We start from the raw sequence: 20,858 nt of genomic DNA on the forward strand, positions 1-20,858 counted from the left end.
AGCCATGTCCGACTCCCTGTTTTCTCTCCCTCTGTTGGGGTGGCTTGTAGTCTGTGTGAAGCACTTGTGACCAGGAGGGCTGCTAGTTGTATCTGGTTGATGCATAGTGGGAGGAAGCTCCATTTACCTTTATCTTCCTGACCTTACACAGTCCAACCAGGACTTGCCACACTGGCCCTTTACAAATGCAAGATATTTAGTGCCAAATGCTGCCCTTTACTGTCCCTAGTGGTGGTGGGGTTTGCAAATGTGAGACCAGTGGAGATACATGAGCATAAAAGGGGTCAGAATTTGGCCCTTATCTATGTACTTGCTGGATTAATTAATACATTGGCGCCTCCTCATATGTGTAGTCAGCAGAGAGCTCTCTGTTTACACGTGATTTTACACATCTTTCATCTTAAGTCACATCTAAATGTAAAATCCAGCACTCAGGGTCATTATGTGGATTTGTGACACCCTCTATAGAGCTGCAGATCCATAAACCAATGAACAGATTATACAATCTCTCCTATATGTGTTGTTCACCTCTGACAGGTGTAATATTGATAATATCCTTTGTTTAATAAGTCATTCAGCCGAGCATAATTCAGTAGAAGTTACCAATATATTTTGCACTTTCCTTAGCTTTTCATAACATCATGGTGAGAGAACCTAGCTGAGTGGAAATTGCATATAAAAATGTAAATGGTAGATTGCATTACTCTGCGAGACTTGGCACACAGCAAAATGAAAGGCAAGTCATGCACTTGTTTGTCCGCTAAGACATGCTGCAGTCCGTCTAGCATTCCCTAGCTGATAAACCAACCTGGGATGTGTTTTTAATTTCACTGTGAAGCCTGCTACATCTCACAAAGTACTGCAACCCTAAACATTGCAGTACACGGTGATAAACAGACCTGCGTTTTCTACATCTCAGTTTGTTTGTACCAAAAGAATAATAATAATTAATAATAATAATAATACTTATCTCTTAGATATAGCGCTTTTCATCAATTGATCTCAAACTGCTTCACAGTCTATAATATATTTATCCTCACAAAAACCTCTGTGATGTAGGAAAGCACCATCATCCCCATTATAGAGATGAGGAACTGAGGCACAAAGAGATGTCGAGACTGCATGCTCTTTACAGCAGCATGTAGAGTACGTACATGACACCGCTCACCCCAGCACATGTATAAATATTTATTGTAGATGGTGAGACACTGCTTAGGCGAGTAGAGTAAGGACACACCTGATCCCTGTGTGATGAACCCAGATACATAGCCTACTTGGCTCTCTACAGCCCAAGCAGTGCCTTCCCTATTTACACTGCTGTTTTGAGTGGTGCAATGTCTCCCCGCTGTTGGAGTCTTTCCCTGCTGCAGAGGAAGTCTCCAGCAGTGAGAAAAGTCTTGAGGCAGCAGACAAAGGCTCCGGCAGCTTCCTTCTGCTGTAGCCTTTCCCCACCACAGTGAAAGACTGGCAGAGGGGAAAGGCTTTGGCAACTCTCTGCTGCTGGAACCTTTCTCCACTGCTTCCCCCTGGCCAGATAGTCATTAGTCTACTTTAAACACTGACAACATGTGGCAGAATCCTAGCTAAGAAAGGCCCCCCACAGCTGTCAGGCCATCATAAAAAGAACTTTCATAACAAACAGCCGTGTTTTTCTCCGTTGGGGCTTTCCTCAGAACGGGATTGCACCCAGATAACTGAATGGCAAATCTGGCCCAATGAGTGGTATGAAGTGACTAGTGTCCTGCTGTTATAGCATGCACAAATGCAGCTTCTTGTTTGTAATTAACTCAATATTGTGCCAGCCCCACAGAAGTCAACTGTAGTTTTGCCGTTGACTTCACTGGGGTCAGGCTTTTAGCCTTGGATTTTGAAGCACTGGAACCGACTTTCCAAAGTGCTGGGGGGTGTTCGACCCTGGCTCTGCCTCAGGCCCCTTCCCCCCTCCCCCATTCCCCCAAGGTCCCATCCCCACCCCGCCTCTTCCCACCCCTGCTCAAACCCGCCCTGCCTTTTCCCACCCCCACTCCACCCCCACCCCGCCTCTTCCCACCCAGTTCCACCCCCTCCCCAGCACACCGCATCATCACTCCACCCCCTCCCCACCAGAGCCTCCTGCACACTGCGAAACAGCTGATTGCGGCGGGCAGGAGATGCTGGGGTAGGGAGAGGTGCTGATCCGCGGGGCCCATCGGCGGGCGGGAGGCACTGAGGGGATGGAGGGAGCTGATAGGGGGGCTACTGGTGGGTGCTCAGCACCCACTATTTTTTCCCCATGGGTGCTCCAGCCCCAGAGCACCCACAGAGTTGGCACCTATGTGAAGTACCCTTATGTATCCTTGGGCTTTGATCCTGCAGACTCTTCCACTCTGATAGCCTCCCCTCCACTCCCCAAAGTCAATGGGTCTTTGTGCAGGTGCAGTGATCTGCCTATGTAGAGAAGCTTGCAAGATCTGGGGCTTAGTTAATTGTAAAGGTATACTGCATTTCCAGGAGGAAGCTGCATTTTTTTTTAAATATGTATATAAACATTAGTAAAAATAAATCCCCCAAACCAGACACCAAGAACTACAGGCTGAAAAACTATTTAAGTGCCATAGTTAATCTGCTATCGCTATTGAGTTGTTATAACCTTGGCAAATGTGAAACAGAATTGTTGAGTTTATTCGGTGAATTCTCTTTTTTTTGCATCTCTGAGCATATCCTTCATTCAGAGCCAATTTCTCTGTAGGAGAGAAGCAGCAGCCCTATCCAGCAATGCTCTATATTTGTCTTGTGTTATTAAGAAGTTCTTATAAGCTTTGTTTTTGCTCTTTAACATTTTGCAGACAATGTAGGCTCACTTTCCTGAATAGAGATTTTTGCGTTTCACTGCAGAAAGCAGGAATGTTCATTTATTACGGAATCAGCACATTTTATTACATGAAAATGGTCTTCCTTTGTTTCCATATCAAATTGCCTCATAATAAGCTATATCACTAGGTTCTGGAATGCTAGGGGAATGAAGGATTAGCTGAGACTCAGTGTACCTTGAACTTTCCCTTCCTTGGCAAGGAAACCTTTAAATGCTAGGTCTGAGTGTTACGAGATTTTTTAAAAAAATTTTTATTTTCCAGCAACTATAAAAGCAGACAGCTGCTGTCTAATGAAAGAATAAACTAAAACAAAATAAAAAATCAGTGAAATACATCATTGCAGCTCGGGCATCCAGGCGGCTTTGTATTGAACTAAACAAAACATTAGGCGGACCCGGATCAAAAAGTGTATGTGTGTGTATTGTTTGTTGGTTTGAACCAAATACCTAGTGAAAGTCAAAGCCAAGTGAGTTTTTGTTTGTTTGTTTGTTTAGTAGAAATCAATGAAACTCCTCTAAATCTCTCCTATTCACAGCTTCCTTCCCCATAGAAGGTACAGGCTCCTATGCTCCCCTGTTGGTCATGTAGTCTCCTATCATCTTCTACCATCTTCAGTGAGCATCTGAGTGGCCCTTGCTCCTCCTAGATCTTGGAGGACCATCAGATGGCATATTGCTGTCCTATATGGATAGATAATTATAAAAATTATATATATACAGAGAGAGAGAGAGATTTGTTTTAATTGTGGGCTAGTTGCTGGCTTGATTTCCCCCATCCCTCCATCATACATACCAGTTAAGGGTCTCCTGAGAAGAGTGATGGGAACAAGGAGCTTCATTGGCCCCTATTCTCCAGCAGCAGGACTGGTAACAGTTGTTCTCTCTGTCTGTCTAGCAAGCCAACTAATGTAGGTATATCTTTGCCATGGTATTTGAGTGGGACTTGTATTTGTTCTCACACGAGAATGGAGATTTCCTTAGGCCCAAACATGCTAGCTTGTCTCTCAGCCCTAGAATAAAAGGGCTGGGCGACAGGGTTCTTTGGAAGAATGGGGGAATGCCAGGTTGCCCTCTCAAAGGCATAATTTATCTTTAGGAATACCCCAAAACATACGCTCTTTATTGTGCAGCACCAAAATCTTACCCTTTTCCAACAATCTCTGTAGATAGAAAGAGATCTTTCAAAGCCTTCAGTCTCTAGGTGGAATTACAGCATTGGGAGAAGAAGAACCGAGTCGATGCGATGCCAAGGACTTTGTTCTTCAAAAGCAAAAAATTGTTCCTTACTCATTTACTTTTCCTTTCTTTTGCTTCCAGAAATCTCCTTTATGTTTACCCACAGAGGTTGAATTTTGCTAATCGACTGGCCTCTGGAAGGAACATTACCATTAAGATTCAGTTTATGTGTGGAGAAGATGGTACCTGTGCAATGCCGGTAATATAGACTAAATAACAGGGTCAGACATCTGTGGAGCATACTCAGCTAGCTGCAGTACTGACAAAGCATGTGAAGGGTTGACTTGTGGCCTGATGCTTCACACACAGCTATGATTTTTTGTGGGCCTTGCACTGAAACCAGAATGGTTTCGATCACAGTGCTCATGAAGCATGCAGCAGTTCGCATCAGGAAGCGGAGCTAAAGGACTGAGGAACAGCAGAAGAGACTTGTAATTAGAATGGAACAGGGACATATCCTCCTGTATTCTCTAATGCTTCATGTATTACATGAAAGAGTAAACACTCTGTAGCTTCTATTTAAAAAAGAATAACATTGCCTTCTATGTAAGTGCCATGTTGGGAACTCTACCAGTAAATCCACAAAGGTTCAGAAACCTGTTAAGAATGTTATATTCTGTGTCCCACTGAACTAATCCTGTGCACTATGAATACACAAATATCAGGTCCATCCAAGCACTGAGGATAGAACCTGTGACCTTGACACTGGAACAGTAAACAGATCCACAGTGAGACAGAACTGGTAAACATCTTTGTATGCAGATGACTATTCCATTCAGCAGCCCAAGATATGTAGATATCTTTGTGTGGGAGAAACTGTGCAACCTTGACGTTCTTTTAACAAAGTTTTCTTTTAGATGTTTAAATATACAGTATTGAAAAAAGTATTTAAATCTGAGTGTTCTGTTTTCTGTCAGCATGTTGTCATGAATGGGGTGTGTAATATATGTATGTCCCATTCATGACAACCTGCTGATAGAAAATAAAATACTGTCATTTTTCAACATTTAAATCTTTCTTAAAGGTGATATAAAATCTGATAGCTATATGCCTGATCACCATTACTTTTATTTTTGAACACAGATCATTTTTGGAAAATCTTCAGGTCCAGAATTTTTGCAAGAGATGTACACAGCTATCACATATCATAACAAGTATGTGTACTATTATTAATAGTTTTTATTATATATTAAATACCAGTCATTTGCTCAGGGATGCTTTTAACTGTACATAGCTTTTAAAAACCCACACAATTGATTAGTGAAATTCCATATTTTTCTGATTCCAAATATTGCTTTGAAGATTTGTCCCATTCAGAATTGAAATAATCCCATTCATTGAAATCATGGAGAGTGGGGTGTATTATTATTATTGATGATGATACTAATGTTAATAACAATTAGTTTTATTTTTCAGAAGGAAATTCAAGGTTTTTCCCTATTTGAAAGTTAAGAAGTATGTCCAGAAGTAAAAAGTAGTGCTGGGACTTTAGAATATTCCTCATTTGGGTGAATTAGCTGTTCCAAACAAATAGAAACACTCAGATGAATTTGGACCCAGAATTTAGGTTTTGTTAAAATGAGTGTTTTCAGAACCAAAGATTAATAGAAGGCATTTCTGCAAGCGTGAAGAGAAGAGACATCTGAGGTGCCTCAATGTGCTCTCTCCATTTCAGCAGGGCAGCTAATTCATAGATTTATGTTTACTTATGAGTACATCATTGGCCTACTTTAGCTAATACACATCTTGATACATCTAGCTATTTGACTAGAGACTTAGACAACTCATATCATAGTAGTACCTGGGCCCCTAAAGGCAAGGTAGCCTTCCTGCCTGTTTCATCTTTCAAGATGTTTGTGTTTGGTATTTTTAAAACAGGTCTCCTGACTTTTATGAAGAAGTGAAAATTAAACTGCCTGCTAAACTCACAGAAAAACACCACCTACTGTTCACATTCTACCATATCAGCTGTCAGCCAAAGCAAGGAGCATGTGTAGAAACCCTCCTGGGATATTCAGTAAGTCACTTGTGATTTACACTTCAGCTTCCTGTGCACACAGGCTTTTTGTACAAATAACTAACTAATTTCCTCACTTAGTCCCCAGCCAAAATGGCAAAAACGCTCTATTTTGTTATCAGAGAGACAAGGAGGGTGAAGTAATATCATTTATTGGACCAAATTGTGTCTGCCATTCTGGGATCAACATGGCTACAACAATGCTGCATGTATCCCCTTATAACAATTTCCAGACATGAGTAATAGGTCTTGATTTTAACACTTCCCAGCAGCCACATCTGCATTCAAATGTTACGGCTTTTGTGGCTACATCAAAAGAATGAACAAGCACAGATAGAGACCACAGACTGGATCAGATGCCCTGATCCTGCAAAGACTTCTGCAGGTATTTAACTTTACACACTGAGAGTGGTCTCAGTGAAGTCTGACCTGATATCATGCACTGGCTCTTTCCTACGTCAATTTAAAAAAAGAAAAATGAGAAATTAAAAGCATGAAGTAATACCCTTGTGTGATGCATTTCTTTGTCCTAATGTTGGGAGTAATAAGTCTTAACTTAGATGGCTTGCTCGTTGGAATGTTCTGTATTTTTTTCTTTAATCAATAAAGGATTTTTTTTAAAGTCAGGAAAGTGATGATAAGTATAATAATAGTTTACATGCAGAGAATTTCTTTCAATCCAGAAGATCCCAAAGTGCTTTACAAACTTATGGCCTGCAGTCATGTGCAGCGCACGAACTGCTGGCTGCGGGAGGCTAGACCCCGGCCGGCCCTGCTCCCACCACCCGAAGACTCACACCCCTTCCCCCGCCGAAGCCCCCCTTTCGCATAGCCCCTACCAAATGCAGGGCAGGCAGCCCCAGCACCTCCATCTCTCCCCCCGGCCCTGAGTGATGGGTGGCACGGCCTCAGCCACGCCAAGTCCCAGCTGCCCTAGCCCCAGGCCCCGCATGCTTCCCTGAAGAGGAGCAGCCTGCCTGGGCTGGGGCCAAGGGGGAAGGGCAAGCAGGGCTTCTGGGAGAAGCGTGGGCAGGGCCACACCAGGCTGTTTGGGGAGGCACAACCTTCCCCAGCCTATGCAATGTGCCACCCATGCCTGCAATCAAATTGTGGAATCACCCTTTGTTACATAAATGTTTCCAGTGACTTCATGTTTGCAGTGGTGGTGTAGCCGTGTCAGTCCCGGGATACTAGAGAGACAAGGTGGGCGAGGTAATATCTTTTATTGGACCAACTTCTGTGGGTGAGAGAGACACGCTTTCGAGCTTACACAAAGCTCTTCTTCAGGTCTGGGTAATGTACTCTGAGTGCCACAACTCAGAGGAACAACAAGGTGGAACAGGTTGTTTAGCATAAGTAGTAAACACATATTTCAAGGGTCCATTCAAGGTGAAAGTAAGCTCTAAAGCTTGTCCCTCTCGCCAACAGAAGTTGGTCCAATAAAAGGTATTACCTCACCCACTTTGTCTCTCCAGTGACTTCGTACATTCCTATTGCTATCTGCATACAGCACCACTTATGTCCATTCACCTCTAAGGTGAACTATGTCAGTGAACAAATTCTCTTCACAACGCTGAAGGGAAGGGAGATGTTGGCCAAGGATATCAGTACATTGCGGTAACAAAAATTCCGTAGCATCATTGATACCCATGAAGTATATAATGGACCTTACTTTTTGCATGCAACCTCCACATAGTAAGCTAGTTGGAAGTCAATTTACCTGCTTCAGAAGGATCTGAGTCTACCCCTAACTTTTTACAAAATATACAATAAAAGATTGTGTTACCAGTTGTAAAGTTTGTACTATTCTTATTGGCCCCATTCCTGCAAACTCTGACACAAATACTTACCTTTATGATGGGAATTGTCCCACTGAAGTCAATGGATTCCTCATTTGTCTTCAGGATCAGGGCATCAGTTAGTTTTCTTTGTCTGCAGGGTTCCATTCACTGAATTAAGGAACGATTCCAATCTGTTATGCTTGAATGTATTCCCCCTTTCAAACTTGAGTGGCATCAGAATGCAATGTATCCAAATGTTATTTGGATTAATCTTTCTGATGCTGATCCAAGTAATCTTGATGGCAACTGTGAGGGCTCAATTCATCCCTGGCATAACTTTACTGAAGTCAATGGAATTACTCCAGAGATCTCTTTCGCCCAAGATGTGTACTACTGTGAATTAGAAACACTGACATTTCGTATATACGGACCCTATAACCTCCCAGGAGGATTCATCGGAACAATTTATGCCAGTTGGGAAGCTCTGTGTTTGTTTTGTTCAGAAAGGATATATTTTAAAAGCTGTCCAAAGTGTTGTAGATGGGGGCGGGGGCGTGATGACACTTCTGCAGTAGCTATCAGTGAATTGAAAATGCAAAGATTTTGGCAGAAATTACTGTGGAGCCAAAACTGTTCTGGTCGATATCTAATCATTGTTCTGTTGACTGTAATTATCACAAACTAGATAGATAGCCATATTCTCCTGCAGTAATGAATATCACTTTCTTTTTGCCTCATCTGTTTCAGTGGCTGCCAATTCTATTAAATGATCGTCTCCAGACTGGACATTATTGTCTTCCTGTTGCCTTGGATAAGTTGCCTTTAAACTATTCAATGCATTCTCCAGAGGTAACAAACAACGTTACTAATAGATACTATTTCCTCAGTTAAAAGGGCACTGTTGGTATTTTAGGCTCCAACGTTTGCCTAACTTGATTGGAGGAACCCTTCCCCATGCTTAAACAAATCAACCAACCAATCAACCAACAAAAAGACTTTAAAGAAAATCCCTAAACCAAGTGGCTCTGCAGTCGTGCACCTGCTTGTGGGTGCCAGAATAATCACTTGCTTGCTGGTGCAGGCCCTACAGACCTCCAACAAGCTCCGTCCTTGGGGTTTGGGTCATATGACCCTTAATACTCTCCTGCTACTTAGTGGCTCAGAACATCCAGCTATCCCACAGTGTATGGGAGTGTCGCTGCCTAGAGGCTTCAGGAAAGGTATTCCCAAGGGTGGAGAAGAAGGGATCAGCCTCCCACAAGAAGACAGTGAGGAGTAGGGCAGAGCCTGTAAGAAAATATTGCTGATGTAACGGAGACCAGACAGATTCAAACTGCATCACTGACCCCAATCTCTCTGGCAGAGCAAACCAGAACCCCGGTGCAGAATAGTTTAGAGTGAAAAGATGTGGAATAAAAAGGCGATCCGTGAAGTACGTCTAATTTGTAATTAAAAAAACCCTTAAAAGCTATGTGCACTCTATGTAAACAGTATTTGCTATTTGGCTACTTACAGGAAAAAGTGCTAAGCTGATCATCTTGTTATTTTATCTTCAACACAGAAAGTTCCATCACAGTCACCTCCAATTAAATGGGTCGAAGGGCACAAGGGGGTGTTTAACGTAGAAGTGCAGGCTGTTTCATCTATTCACACTCAGGTAAAGAATCTACAGCCAGTCTTTTACATGCAACATAAGCTTCATTTGAAACAGACTGCTGGGGCTTGGATGGCTGAGGGGACTGGTGAATGGGATACAAAGCTCTTCACCTCTTCGTTGCCCATTCAAATTTTGGTGACGTTTTTTACTTCTTAGCCAACCATCTCGATTGCTCTGTGATTGCCTGTAGTTGCAGCAGTACAGAATATGCAGTAACTGTCCAGCATCACATGCCGAGAATTTGATTGTATTCACAGGACAACCACCTGGAGAAATTCTTCACTCTGTGTCATTCTCTGGAAAGCCAAGTCACCTTCCCAATTCGTGTGATGGATCAGAAGATCACAGAGGCTGCCCTGGAACACGAGTTGAAACTCAGCATTATTTGCTTGAATTCCTCCCGCCTTGAGCCCCTGGTCTTATTTTTACACTTGGTGCTGGAGAAACTTTTCCAGCTGGCTGTGCAGCCCATGGTTATAGCTGGTCAGACAGGTACTTATTGAAGCATGGCCTTCAACTAACGGAATAGCAGTAGTATTGGAAAGGGCCCACAAGCAAACCAGGTGGGTGGATGGGAGACATTTTGCTAAACTGGCTGGCTCTAGTTTGATATTAGTTGGTTTAATTTCTAGAGGGTATTTATGGGACTTTGAGATAGGGGAGTGTTCAGTTTCCTGCAGCTTATTCGAGTAATCAGCACGTGCTCTGCACCCAGGTACAGTATCTGCAGACTGACATTTATATCAGTAACCGAATATCCAAAGTTATAATCAATGCCAACACAAATTTTGGAAGGGATATTAAACCTTGTGCTTCAGGGCTTAAGATAATGTCTGACTGTTAGAGATCAGATCAGGAAAAGATCTATGTGGGGGGAGCAGCTTAGCCCACATCTGCCAACTGCAGGGTTCTTACACCTTTCTGTGAAGCAATTGGTGCTGGTCACTGCCAGAGAGAGGATACTGCCTTGGATGGATGTTGGGTCTGATCCAGTCTGGCAATTCTGATGTTTCTGTGTTAAGGTCTAGATTAAACAGTGACTGGCTTAGATGTTATCTGCTCAAAGAATGCCCTGATTTAACCAAGTTATGCCCTTTAATGCTGAGACTAATTCTTTCTCTTTGGTTCACAGCCAATTTCTCCCAGTTTGCCTTTGAATCTGTGGTTGCAATAGTGAACAGTCTTCACAACAGTAAAGACCTGAGCAAGGACCAGCATGGGAGGAACTGTCTCTTGGCATCATATGTCTACTATGTGTTTCGCCTTCCAGAGCCTCAAAGAGATATTGCCAGACTAGGTATGCTTGTTGCCTACTCCATTAAGTAATTCCCTTCTCCCTGACCTGCCCCAACCCCTCAGATTTTAGGTAGCAGGGGAGTGCATGGCTCCTGGCATTCAAAGTCATTTGTATTCAGAAGGAGCAGAATTTAAAAGGTACTTTAATGTATAGTCCATGCAAGAAATAGGAGAGAGGGCAACAGTGCAATGGGTGCTATAGGGCAAGATGGTGCCTTTGGGAGCAGCCCTGAGCAAGCTCCAGCACCCCAGAAGTAGTCTCAGGTGGCACTGTGCCCTGCTCCCAAGTAGTGGTTACATACCTCTCAGCCTGCCATGGCCCAGAGGTGGGACATGGCGTCTGACAAAGACATACACAGACCTGTTCAGGTGGGAAACTTTAAAATGCTGTGGGATTCCTTCCTTCCATGTAAATTGCTCTCTCTGGAACCTCCATTTCTGAGTGAGGGGACCCCAGATTTATGTGCCATGTTGGTAACTCTGGGAGTAAAATCCCTCAAATTGGGGGACAATAGAGAGGGATGGGTAGTGACTCGCCTTTGATCTATACCAGCAGGAAATTACTTCCCTCCTCCTGCCCTGTGTGCTGGTTCAGCTTTTCTGGAAAGAGAGAAGGGGGATGGGGCCAGGCTCCACCCATTCCCCACCTACCTGCTGCAGGGAGGGAGTAAGCAGATGTTTTTGTTTTCCTACATGCCTGGACCCAAAGAGACGTGTGTGGGAGGGTTATTCCCCTGCTCAGGTGTGTAGTCTGAACTCTTCCTGAATATTTGGCTGACATTGGAATGTGGTAAATCTCAGGGCTTATCCACACCTGGAAATTTACTGAAAACAGCTATTCCGGAATAATCATTCCTGAGTAGCTATTCTGACATATTTCTGACCAGCCCTCGGTTTCTATCACCTGCATCAAGGGTGGAGATAGTTTTGAGCCCAGATGTGTGTACATCATTCTAATGTGCAGCAAGGAACTAACGGGCCGTCTCGGAAGCGGAAGGAGAAAGGAAGGAAAGAGAAGCTGGTGCTCTGGAGCTTTTGCTCTGATCTTCCTCTGGTGCTCTCTGTCTTGGGGCTGTGCCGGACAGCCCACCACCCTGCCCCTAACTCTGCATCTTCTGGCTCCGTGCCTAGTTAGGTTATCAAAGATGAGGTTGGTGGAGAGGCTTTCAGAATCTACATGCTGTTCTTGCTCTGTTTGCTTTAGGAGCACAGAGTAAAACTGGCTTTCATGAGATCATAATGTTGTTAATATGATAGCCAGTCCTGGTTAAAAAAAAAACAAGAAAAAAAAAAAAACCTCTTCCCATGACCAGGTGCAGCAGGAAGTGCCAATTTGCCAGAGTCTCGTTATTACACATTTGGACGCACCACAGCTGTGTCTGTTGGGTCCAGACTTCTCCAGAGCCGGGTAATGAGCTGCAGCAATCCAGATATTCCTGGTACACAGACTGCTACTGATGAGGAAGTCAAAAACATCATGTCATCGAAGGTAAGGGAGGAAAATAAAGCTTGGTAGCTAGAGATGGGGTCTAACCCAAAACCCAGATGGAGGACCCAGATTCAGACTTTGTGGGTGGACTCATCTCTACTCATATATGCTGTATATGCCACCAAAAAGTCTTGCTGTTCACCTGGGAGCTAAAACAGCAAGCTAAAGCTCTGGGGCCAAATATTTAAGTCCTTTCTCAGTGTCCCAGAGAAGTCAACAGTAGTTTGATATGAGTAAGGTCTTCAGAGTTTTGTCTCTGGGTGGATGGATTTTGTCTCCACTGCAGGATGTGCATATTTCAGGTCTCTAATAATTCTTTTCTTGTGTTCTGAAAGATCCATACATATCAATGCCTAAGGTGTTTGTGAGGGGCTTGATCCAGCTCTTGTTCAAGTCAATGGGAAGAGACTGCCGTTGACTTCACTGGGAGCTGGATCAGGCTCTAATGAGGGTTAAACACATCTTACAAAGAAGAATTGCTCTTCTATTGCCGAGAGGGAAAATATTCCATTTCTTCACAGCCATTTTTTAAAATCACAGTTCCTGTTTAGTTCTGAATGTGTGCACTTGAAGTGAAAGACTAGGTGGGATGTCCGTCATCGGCACAGTGATTTTACATCAGCTAGCATGGGCACCAAAAGCATCTGCTTTTGTGATGAATTCTTCTTTTCTGAGTCCTTAATTTACCCATTGAATTAAAGTGAAACATAAACTGATTTTTTTCTTTTTCTTGTTCAGAATTACATAGATTGTTGATGTTAATTATGTGTAATATAGTGCTTTTGCAGTGGTTTGTTCTCAAACTTGATTATAAGACACTCTCTGAATCTGTTCTCCATCCAATGTGCATGTGCATCTCCAGTTACAGCGAATGAGACTTATGTGTCTAGCTTGAGGGAAATAAAACAAAATAAAGGAGAAGAACTAGTCATATTTGCAGGTTATGAATATTTGAGTTGTTTATATGGATATATTTATTCATCCATATCAGTTTTTAATAGTGTAAGACTTGTATTTAATTGTTTATTAATTTTCCTGCTATTTGCTGTGTCCTAAAACATAACTCAGCTCGAGGAGTTTTTTAATTTACACAAATTAAAACAAAATTAACATGCAGGTTATTAAAGCTGCATCACATTAATAACAACGTTGCAGGTTATTAAAACTTGCATCACAGCAGTTTACAATGCTTGGATGAGTATTGCCATTTCACCACCTTTTAAATGGACATTGTTTTTAATGAAAGAAACTCCCAGATGTCATTTTATTTGGTGGTTCTAAATTTGAAATTTCCTTGAAGAACAGCTCTTGTTGAGTGGATGAATTAAGAGAGCTTTAAAGTCTAAATGCAATACTTGGCCACGTGGTGGAGGTATTTACATTACTTTCCTTTGACTTCCAAATCCTGGCACTGTTTCTCTCCCCTCTCTATTACGGGGTATGTGTGAGAGAGAGGATGGTAGGGGAGATTTGTATTTTTTTTTTCATTTTTTTTTTTTACAGCTAGCAGCTGACTCTCCTTTGTATAATTAATTAGTTTTCCCCCTGGCTTTTGGTCCTTTTCTCCAGGTTGCAGATCGCACCTCCAGTCGGATGTCTTTCTATATTGAAGCCACCAACGACACAGCAAACGTGTCTGTAAGCCCAAGACCATCCAATAAAAAGGTAGAGTGCTACATGATGCGAGAGCAATCTGCAGCCTGGCTGAGATGTTTGCAAACAGCTGCTAAACCAGGGGTTCTCAAACTGGCGGTCAGGATCCCTCAGGGTGTCGTAAGGTTATTACATGGCGGGGTCGCGAGCTACCAGCCTCTACCCCAAACCCCGCTTCACCTCCAGCATTTATAATGGTGTTAAATATATAAAAAAGTGTTTTTAATTCATAAGGGCGGGGGGTTGCACTCAGAGGCTTGTTATGTGAAAGGGGTCACCAGTACAAAAGTTTGAGAACCACTGTGCTGAAACAAACCCTGCCAGTAACACTTAGATGAGGAAAGGAGTACTTGTGGCACCTTAGAGACTAACCAATTTATTTGAGCATAAGCTTTCGTGAGCTACAGCTCACTTCATCGGATGCATACTGTGGAAATTGCAGCAGACTTTATATACACACAGAGACCATGAAACAATACCTCCTCCCACCCCACTGTCCTGCTGGTAATAGCTTATCTAAAGTGATCATCAAGTTGGGCCATTTCCAGCACAAATCCAGGTTTTCTCACCCTCCACCCCCCCACTCTCCTGCTGGTAATAGCCCATAGATGAGCTGCAGATGAGGTGCAGCAGAGAGGGAAAGAATTAATGTATCAGTTTTGATAAATAAGCTTTGTGCCATAAAAGTTATGTTTATTACAGGGAGGTTGCCCAGTAGATAAATTAATACATCTTCATTTTTGTATCAACCCCCTCAATCTCAGGCTCTTTAGATTCTGTTTCCCAAGTAGTTCTGGCAAGTAACAGCATGCCTTACAGATCAGTGTATATGATTGGAGACTCTTTACTTTGACTTGTAATGATCGTGATGGATCAGTGTCTCCCAAGGTAAAGGAAGGGGAGTGAAGGACTAGCTGTGGTCGGAATTCACCAAATTGGCTTTTTCCCTGCTCATAGTCTTTGAAACCAACCCAATCTGTACATGTTCCAGGGTAGCAGTTATTAGGAACATAGGAACTGCCATACCAGATCAGACAAGTGATCCTTCTAGTCCAGTCTGCTGTCTCTCACAGCAACCAGCAACAGCTGTTTTAAAAGAATAGATACCCTGCAGTAGGTAGTTAAGGAATAACTTGCCCAAAGGGGAAGTTTCTTCCTGACCCCTGTTAGAGTTTGAGTTATGTCCTGAAGCATGAAGGTTTATATCCATTCCTAATTCTTGAGGGATTTATTTTTATCCTGTCTAATGTAAATTGAGATGTTCCCATTATCCATATAAATATCCGGTATCTCTACTTGTATACTTTTTGTATAGAGAATGGACCATGCTGCAAAGTTTAAATCTGGATCTGAACTGGGTTTTCAATTCAGAGTCGTCTTTACACAGTATTGTTTTCAAGTAGGATCCAGGGCAAAGGTCCTGCTTTAAGGATTCCTTTATTCCCACCCTTTAGCATTCACTGTCCTCCCCTCCCACCCCCAACCTCAGAAACGCTGATGCATTACATAGACGCGCTGAGACTGAATATAGGCTAAAATTCACTCCCTAAACATATTGCCCGAAGCCCATGAGTTATGGGCTAGAGTAATGGCTGCTTCCCATCTGCACCTTCATTTGGTGATTCCTCAGCACTGGATGTGGCTACAGTGACCCCTCACCCCACCTGTCCCCATCACTCCTCTCATACCAGCTTATTCAAAGCAGCAAAGGTGTAAATCTCCCCAGCATATATGGAGTGCGGAGGCATCCGTGCACAGCAGCTCCTTCCCCATCACCCCCTCACACAAAAGGCCACTGTAGTGTGGAGGGCCTTGCACACATGGAGTGAATTGCACCCACACAGTATTGGATTGACGGTCCAGTGTTGGAAGATGAGTTGAGTTTGAAATAATTTCTAACCATGCTGTGTTTGTTGCCTAGCATTTCCATGAAGAGCTAGCACTGCAGATGGTGGTCAGCACTGGCATGGTGAGAGAAACCGTCTTCAAGTACGCCTGGTTCTTCTTTGAGCTTCTGGTAAGATTTCGTTCACAGCATTATATAACAGTTGAGAAATTAAATGCCATTTGTGCCCAAAGCCACAGGTGCAGATTTGTTGCTGTCTTAACCATCTATGCCCCCCAATGCATCACAACCCACAGTTTAGGAATGTGCCCGGACTCTGTGTGTGTGTGTCCGTCCGTCCGTCCATCCGTCCAGCTAATCTTCCCCATAAGAGTAGACCTGAGGCACAGAGTGCAGACTGTCCTCCAGATCTGAACCTCCCCAAAGTTTGGAGGTATCGGGATAGGGGGTTTGGTTCAGATCCAACTCTCCATGGAGTCCTGATGACTCCAACACATAAACAGAAAAATCAGCCTTACGGAAATCCTCTGAAATAATTTATTCTAACTGTAGCCAGCAGGATCTGGCCAGGGTCGAGGATTCAAAGAACCCTGCTTATGTTGTGCACTCATTGGTCCACAGCTGGCAAAGCACTGCAAGACAACAGTCAAGCTAGGATCTTTCCTTCATTTCAGATGTATACCAGCTGCCATTTTCTCTAGTCTGCTAATAGCATGGGCCACTGGCTGCAGTGCCTGGACTCCACACACTGAGGTTCTCCCGTGCAGGCCTGAGGTGACTGATGTCACTGAAAGTGGTCTGACTTATTGGTGAACACTGGCAGCAAATAAACCATCCAAAAGCCAGCCAAGAAGTAGGAACTCATTCAAAGAGTGATATGCCAGGCCTGTCATCATGAGGGGTCAGAGCAGCAAGAACCCTTCGTTAGCACAACAAGGACCCACATCCTGCATTCTCTCTGATCTCAAACTGCTGATCAATGATCTTCTCTTTCTTTCTTATTATTGAAGCTCTGATTTAACTGTGAGCTTTGGATGTGTGAGGGATTGCAGGATGGAGACTAGAAAATGAGTGGGTCAGGAACGGAAAGGTTTTTCAAAAACGGATTTGACCTTTCTGCTGCTGGCTTCTTGCACCCCATCTGTGTGGTGGTTGAATGTGGCACTTTCCTTCTAAGTACCAATGTTCTGTTACAATGTCAGCACCTACATGAGAACATGGCAGTCCAGCAGGGGTGGTGTGCTTTGCCATGTATAGTTGGTAAAATAGGCATTTATATTCCAGAACTTGAGCAGAGACAGGGTCTAGAGTCTGTAGTACTTTAAGAAATAAAAAATAAATAGGTGGCATGTAGGGAGAAATTGAATCTTTTCTAAGTGTATGTAGCACCTCAAGAGTGGAAAGTATGTCTGATGCCTGGAACGGTCACCCTCTCCTGGTATACCAAATGACCATCTGCCCTTCTTTCAAATCCCTCCTTGAAACATCCTTCTTCTATGAAGCTTTTCAGAGGTAATCTACCATAAAAAAGCATTTAATAAATATCACACATTTTTGATCTTGGAACTTAGTTTAGGTAACAGCTGTATTGTCAGTCTGTTCTAGATCCTAAACCTTTTGGTTCAGGGACTCTGCATTCCTCTGTATATTATGTACAGCACCAAGCACAATGATGAAGGATGAAATCCTAACATTTGCACATAATAGGTACAGCAGAAACAGCAGGAATGCAAACCTCTCTGTTCTGTCCTGCCAACTTGCATCAACCCTGACCTACAGGGGCAACTTCTAGGAGTGAGAATAGTTCAGTCTCCATTTTCACTCAGTCCTTGGGCCCTCTGCTGACACTGACAACAAGTACACCAGTTGTAATGGTGGTTTAGTGCAGGTGAAATTGACCCTCGTGGGAAATCAGGACCACAGTGCCACTGTTAAAGCAATCATTCGAAAGTAATGGGTTTTGTTTTGCAGATAAAGAGCATGGCTCAATATGTTCATAACATTGAAAAGCAACATAGTCCACGAAGAAGTCGATTTTCAGATCGTTTCAAAGATGACATCACCACTATCGTCAACGTGGTCACCTCGGAGATCGCAGCACTTTTAGTTAAAGCACAGAAGGTAAATGTGGGATACAAAGAAATAAATGTAAAACATTTCCTAGTACTCTTTTTGTGGTTATTTCCCACAAGACCTCCTGAGCCAAATTCAAACCTGGTGTAACTTCATTGACGTCACCGAAGTTGCACCAAAGATGAATTTGACCCATTATTTCTATTTTATCTCATTTGTGTCAATCATTGTGTTGTAGATTCTAACATCCTTATTCATGTTGCATAACACCTTATTCCATGAGTGGTTCCATTGATTGCCATGGGAATATTCAAGAATTAAGGTAACACTCACCCTGGGGAAGGTTTACAGAATCTGGTTCCAAATGATCTCATCACCAGCTTCAGATGCTGTTAATATGAAATTCACAGATCAAAAATAAAATCCTTACCTCACTGTAACTCTTTCCTCTAATATATTTGAAAATCAACATATTTGGTTATAAAAATGGAAGAATTAAAAAACCTAACTTACTTATCACCACTTATGCCATTTGTTTACATTATGAATTTCAGTCATCTTGGACAGTGGAAATAGATTAGTCAGTTTCATTCTCTGGTTTTCACACACGAGCAAAATGCTATGGGAACGTTTAAATAAAAAACAGTGTCACTGTGACCTTTAAAAGCATTTTATGAAAATACTTCTGTTCACTTAAGTAAAACACTTTTTAACAAAATTTTAATTTATGCCCTCCATGCATTCAACCATGGCCTGTTTATGGCTTCTTTACAGATAAGACACAAATAGTCTTAAATAGGCAGTACTGTTAATTAGATCACATTCTGATAGGGTGAGGACACAGGGTCTAATCGTGAATGTTCTCCATGTGTGAAAATACTGCTGAAGTGCCTGGAGGGTTTAGAGAACTGGAAGCGCGTCCCCCTGGCTGACTTTGCCCAGGCTAGGAAGCTTCTGCGCCATGAGAGTAAGAAAATATTGAACAGTATGAGATCACAGAAAATAGCTTTATATATCTGAACAGAAAAGACAAAAACATGAAAAAGTGACTCTCTGAACACCCTGAGGGGCTGTAAAGCCACTCTCTCTAACATGAGACACTGAAGGCTATACAATTCCCTCAGTCTCACTTCCTGAAACTGCTCTATCAGTCATGAATAAGCAACCTCTGTGGGACTTGAATACAAGCTAATTAGAACACACCCGCATATGTACACACCAGAAGCAGTCACACACACACAATCAAACAGTTCTTTGAACTGAACTACACACAGAACCAAGATTTTTAAGGTTACATTCAAATTAGTAAATTTCAAATAACTCAAATATTCAAATAACTGAAAAATTCAAATAACTCCGGCCTTATTTTCAGAGGCACTGAGCATACACAGCTCCCAACGACTTCAGCTGTGGGTCCCTGAAAATCAAACCATTAGTAAATATTCAGAACTGAGCTGCTTAATCATAAAACCTAGAGATTTGTCTTGCTGCAGTTTTTTTGTCACGAGTCTCAGATTTACGGTTTCTAAATAAAATATTTGATGTTCAATAAATAGAGTTAAAGAAACATTTTGTCAAATCTGTGTTAAGTATTTTAGTATTCTGTAAATAGTAAGCATTCAATTATTTTTAAAAAAATGAGAGCAGAAATTATTGCAGCTGTAGGAAATGCAGACAGGACCTCAATTCCATTTCAGTGTTGTCATTTGCAAGGTTTGCATAACTAAAACTATTTTGCCTTACTGTGATATCCATCTCTGTGAATAACAGCAGAAATAAGTGTATAGGAACAACTCTGTAGATTTTCATAAAATCATACACATTAGAGCAGAAGAAAGACAAGTCTAGCCATCCCCTCGTAAGCAGAAGGGCTATTCCCTACACTGTATTTTCCTGTATTGTGTCAAATCTATTTTTAAATTATTCCAGCAATGGAACTTCCACACTTCACTTGGGTGAATGAGTCAGGTGATCTTATATATTATAAACCACAAATTCTTTTTTTTTTTTTAAGGAAACTGAACATGCAGAAAAGATCAACATTAGCTTGGCATTTTTCCTGTACGATCTGCTTTCTCTAATGGACCGTGGATTTGTGTTTAACCTCATCAGACATTACTGTAATCAGGTACGCATCGTTTAGGACAGTATCTGAATGAAGTTTAGTTTTCTGTTCAGTTCTGCTTCTGACTCGTTTTTCCATCAAGGCACTGGCATTAGTAATAGTGCCGAAAAGGCAGGATACATTCCTTGCTTAATGGAGCCTGGGAATAGGCAGTGAATGCTGTCCACAACCATGTGGATCACAGGGGATGTGCAAAAAGTGGGAGCCCCTCCCTGCTGTTTCCTGAGCCTCCCTCCCCATTAGCAGTAGCCACTTAGTGGACATACTGCTTTTAGGCCCCCTGTCATTCCCACGATCTGTATCTCTGCCAATGGCACTCAGTGCACAAAGTGGAATGCCTCTATGAGCAGTATTAACTTTTTCATAATTTACCAGTGGAAAAGTCTCTGTATTTGGAGGCTAGCTTGCTATATAGAACAAACACCCCCTTCTTCTAGGCATACACCCCAAGCTTGTGAAGTCACAACTGTACAGTGTTTGAACAGAGGAGCTTGGAGGAGTAAGTGGGAGAAAATGTTTGTGCTGACCCTGCTCCTCCTCTGACATACACTGGCTACATTTCGGCAGATTTTTCATGCCTCTGCTTCCCTCTGGACCATGCCACATGGTCTTAGATTAAAAAAAATCCATCTTGAGCTCTAACCTCTTGTGTTCTTTGCAAATATCTTTGCTTCAAAATCCTCCTAGAAAATCCTAGTATAAAAATGCATGACGTCTCAATTATTTTCATACAAGTTATTTGGTGTTTCTTTATTTTTTTCTAAGCATTTTGATGTTGTGAGCCATATAGCCTATTTCCATGTTTACCAAAAGAAGGCCAAATTCTCCCATTGG

The 20,858-nt window shown here is 42.4% G+C and overlaps 1 protein-coding gene across 1 annotated transcript in view; it reads left to right on the forward strand.

Annotated features, from left to right (window-relative positions):
* The window catches only part of DOCK8 (dedicator of cytokinesis 8), a 132,815-nt gene that overhangs the window by 70,626 nt on the left and 41,331 nt on the right, over positions 1–20,858 (forward strand). The window contains exons 15-26 of the mRNA XM_077817612.1: positions 4,169–4,286; positions 5,171–5,241; positions 5,966–6,104; positions 8,633–8,734; positions 9,447–9,542; positions 9,800–10,034; positions 10,675–10,839; positions 12,152–12,327; positions 13,897–13,992; positions 15,902–15,997; positions 17,798–17,947; positions 19,914–20,027. Coding sequence (XP_077673738.1) covers positions 4,169–4,286; positions 5,171–5,241; positions 5,966–6,104; positions 8,633–8,734; positions 9,447–9,542; positions 9,800–10,034; positions 10,675–10,839; positions 12,152–12,327; positions 13,897–13,992; positions 15,902–15,997; positions 17,798–17,947; positions 19,914–20,027 — 1,558 coding nt within the window. The remainder of the gene's footprint in view (positions 1–4,168; positions 4,287–5,170; positions 5,242–5,965; positions 6,105–8,632; positions 8,735–9,446; positions 9,543–9,799; positions 10,035–10,674; positions 10,840–12,151; positions 12,328–13,896; positions 13,993–15,901; positions 15,998–17,797; positions 17,948–19,913; positions 20,028–20,858) is intronic.

This window comes from Eretmochelys imbricata, chromosome 5 (assembly GCF_965152235.1).
Source record: "Eretmochelys imbricata isolate rEreImb1 chromosome 5, rEreImb1.hap1, whole genome shotgun sequence".
NCBI lineage: Eukaryota > Metazoa > Chordata > Testudines > Cheloniidae > Eretmochelys > Eretmochelys imbricata.